We start from the raw sequence: 3,279 nt of genomic DNA on the forward strand, positions 1-3,279 counted from the left end.
GACATGATTTTAACATGTTAATTTTAGGCAACTATGACCTATTTAGATGGTCATAACATCATACTGCATCCTGATTGGTCCGTGGACATCTCACGCGGATCACGCATCATACGCCGTCGGATGCTCGCGGATCCAACGGCCGTCCTCAACCCTTCCACACCAACCCTGAAACCCTAACTGGTCATTTTCCATCCACCCCCCGCCTCCTTTCTTTCCCACATCCATCCATCGATCCCCTTCCATCGCCTCGCCCAGCTTCAGTCTTCTGTCGTCGTCCTCTATTTCACATCTGCATCGCGCCACCCCTCCTCCCAATCTCGTCCGAAGCCGCCGCACCCCACACCCGACCCGTTGTTGCCCCCACTCCTCTAGTGCCATCTCCCTCCTCTTCGAGGGCTGACCCCTCATCGTCCAGCCACTCCAGCGCCACCTCCCTCCCCATCGACCAGCGCCTCACTGGCCGTCCAGCGCTGCCACCACGCCTCCAACGCCAGTCTCCTACCCCACCGAGCGCCGGGCCTCGCCATCCAGCACCGCCCACCTCCCCATCAAGTACCTCCCCATCAAGCGCCGCCGAGATTCCAACGGTTACTAGCGGCCGGCAGCTACCTAGCGGTTGCTCCCTCCTCAAGCCCGATCATCCCCTCGATCTCGTCGGAGCAGGCGGAGACCGGGCCGCGGCGATGACGGTGATCGACATCCTCATGCGGGTGGACGCCATCTGCCAGAAGTATGACAAGTTCGACACCGAGAAGCTCAACGGCACCAACGTCGCCGGCGAGGACCCCTTCGCCCGCCTCTACGGCTCCGTCGACGCCGAGATCTCCCAGTGCGTAGAGGTACCCCGCCCCTTCTCCCTCCGCTCGTGCTCCACCGGGCGCGCGTTGCCCCGCGCGGCGATCTGAATCTAATAGGGTTGTTGCTGTTGCAGAAAGTGGAGGCGGCGAGGTAGGAGAAGAACCGGGCCACGGTCATCGCGCTCAATGCCGAGATCCTCCGCGCCAAGGCCAAGCTCCTCGAGGAGGACCTGCCCAAGCTGCAGTGCCTCGCGCTCAAGAAGGTTCGTCCAATCATCTCTGCGCTGACCCGCTAGATCTGCTTCTTCTGTGGCCGCTAGGACTTGCTATCCGTGTTGTTTACTAGCAGCAAAAGAGGCTAGCTTACCTTGAAGGAGACTGCCTAAATTTAGGGTGCGCGGTTGTTGAATGTCAACGGAAAAATGAAGCAATTTCTGTGTCAGCGAGGTGATTTGCTGGATCACCTGGTGCAGTTTAGAATCGATGGGGCTGGTATTTTTTGCAGAATTTGTGGTAAAGTATGTTTATGATTTTATAGGATTGGTATGGTGATGTTTATATGCTGATTATATAGATGGAATTCTAAGCATATGTTGGAGAAATTGAAGGTCTTGTATGTTGCAATGTACTTCCATTTAGTTGTTAGTATAGATGATGCCTAGACTTATTTACATCAATGCCCAGTTCTTTTGCATATGACCAGTATAAACAACCATTGGTGCGTCCAGCACCGCCCACCTTCCCATCCAGCACCGCCCACCTCCCCATCAAGTATAGATGACGCCTAGGATTAGTGCATCCTTTTGCTTGTTGCTAGCTGTAGGATCTGACTTTTGGTTGTTGTTTCGGTGATGTAGGCCAAGGGAAATGACTACCGTTCCAGGGTCTCCGGTCTGGGAGCTCGTGAAGAAGAACAGCTACTTCTTGATCAAGCAGTTCGGCAATAGCAACACCAAGGTGCAGTACAGCAAGGAGCCCAACAGTCTCTACAATGTCTACTCCTACAAGTTCTCGGGTCCGTAGCTCTTTGCACTATTTTTAACCCTTTTGTTTGCAAGTGTCTCTGCAAGGAGCTAACTTGCTGTGGGGCTGATGTGGTTTCAGGCTTGGCAAACAGCAAGACCGTGGCGGTCCAGCCATCAGCGGGAGAGGACATGGTTGTTGTCCTGTCCACGACCAAGACCAAGAAGCAGAACACCCCTACCAAGCTCCAACACAAGACTCTGATGCACAAGGAGTTCCGCAAGATGGCCAAGTCTGTCAAGAACCAGGTATTAACTCCAGAGTTTTGTACTTGAATTGCCCTTATGCTTGGCTTCTAAGCTACAACCGTAAGTCATGGCTTGTCCCTGCTTCCTCCTTGAGTTCAGAGTTGTGGCATGGAATGCTTGATTTTTTGGTGGACTTGTGTCCCTGATGATGCACCGTTGTTGCACTGCCAACCATCAGATGCAGTAGCTCCTCCTGCTTTCTACTCCGCTGCCACCGCTCGTTGTTTTGCTACTGCTCCTGCTAGTTAGTCACTGCTGCTACTCCTAAGCACTGCTCATAGAAGCTTCTACTTGCCGCTGTTGATTCCTCCTATAGCCTGGCATCTGCCATTGTAACTTCATGCTGATGTAACATGTGAATCTGTTGGTCCTGCTTATTGTCTTCAAAGAAGTTAATGTACCTACCTTATTTTGTGCTCTGTTATTATCTTTGATCAGTAACAGTTGTGTCTCTTAGAGAGACACTCCTACATTTTCTGACTTGAGTTGTTAACTATTGTTCCATACTTCTGTTAGCTACAACAAAAAGTCTTTGAATTTGGTACTGCATGAGTTTTTGCTATTGCTTACACAGAGAGTATTTGCTACTACTAAAACAGCGATTTTGTATGCACTGCTACCTAATGAGTGCCTTCTTTGTAATATTTCACCTTGGCATGCATATGTTTGTTTGGTTTGAACTTTGCATGACATGATATAATTATTTCCAGTGTTTTTCTCAACTTATTTTCATTGACACTTGATATATACTTAGCTTGTACTTGAAGCTGTGGGTTAATGTGGTGATTTTGTTCTACTTGGATGCATTGGTACCCCCATAATCGAGTGCATGGATGCAATGGCAAGAAGATCTTGGCTGTGCGCATCATCAAGCATACCACGGAGATAATCGACCTCCTCACCGATGGTAACTCAATCTAGATCATTACTTTATACTCTCCTACATTTGTGATGTTAGTATGCTTCTGCTGACTATGCAATGTGACTTACAATTCCTAGCTGTGCATGTTGTAGATTGTTTACTGTAGTGTGGTACACTTCCTGGAGCATTGTAATGCCTTACCAAGTAGCAATTGCATGAAGGTCCACAACACAAAAACTATGTGTAATGGATCCATGACTTGCAATCTGTACGCGAATACCATGTGTAATGACTGTTATTTTTTGCATCGTCTGAACATTTTTTTGCTGCTGTATTGTTTCTCACTCAT

At 49.3% G+C, this 3,279-nt stretch overlaps 1 protein-coding gene and 1 pseudogene across 1 annotated transcript; both read left to right on the forward strand.

The window, feature by feature from the left end:
• The first annotated feature begins 683 nt into the window (after positions 1–683).
• On the forward strand, positions 684–1,093 carry LOC147991337 (syntaxin-71 pseudogene; annotated as a pseudogene).
• Positions 1,094–1,658: 565 nt separating this feature from the next.
• On the forward strand, positions 1,659–2,317 carry LOC125534142 (large ribosomal subunit protein eL28z-like). Its single transcript, XM_048697435.2, has 3 exons — positions 1,659–1,812; positions 1,902–2,068; positions 2,168–2,317. Exons 1-3 carry the CDS (start codon positions 1,665–1,667, stop codon positions 2,315–2,317), a joined length of 465 nt encoding a protein of 154 aa, XP_048553392.2. The 5' UTR covers positions 1,659–1,664.
• The last annotated feature ends 962 nt before the right edge of the window (positions 2,318–3,279 follow it).

Source organism: Triticum urartu, chromosome 1A (assembly GCF_056163025.1).
Source record: "Triticum urartu cultivar PI428250 chromosome 1A, HENAU_Tu73, whole genome shotgun sequence".
In the NCBI taxonomy this organism is placed as follows: domain Eukaryota; kingdom Viridiplantae; phylum Streptophyta; class Magnoliopsida; order Poales; family Poaceae; genus Triticum; species Triticum urartu.

Bases quoted from the DNA above. Each gene is read 5' to 3' on its own strand.
- LOC125534142 (XM_048697435.2), top strand. From the start codon at position 1,665: ATGACTACCGTTCCAGGGTCTCCGGTCTGGGAGCTCGTGAAGAAGAAC. The intron at 1,813-1,901 runs GTCCGTAGCTCT...ATGTGGTTTCAG, and splicing joins CTACTCCTACAAGTTCTCGG to GCTTGGCAAACAGCAAGACC. The intron at 2,069-2,167 runs GTATTAACTCCA...CCTTGAGTTCAG, and splicing joins CCAAGTCTGTCAAGAACCAG to AGTTGTGGCATGGAATGCTT.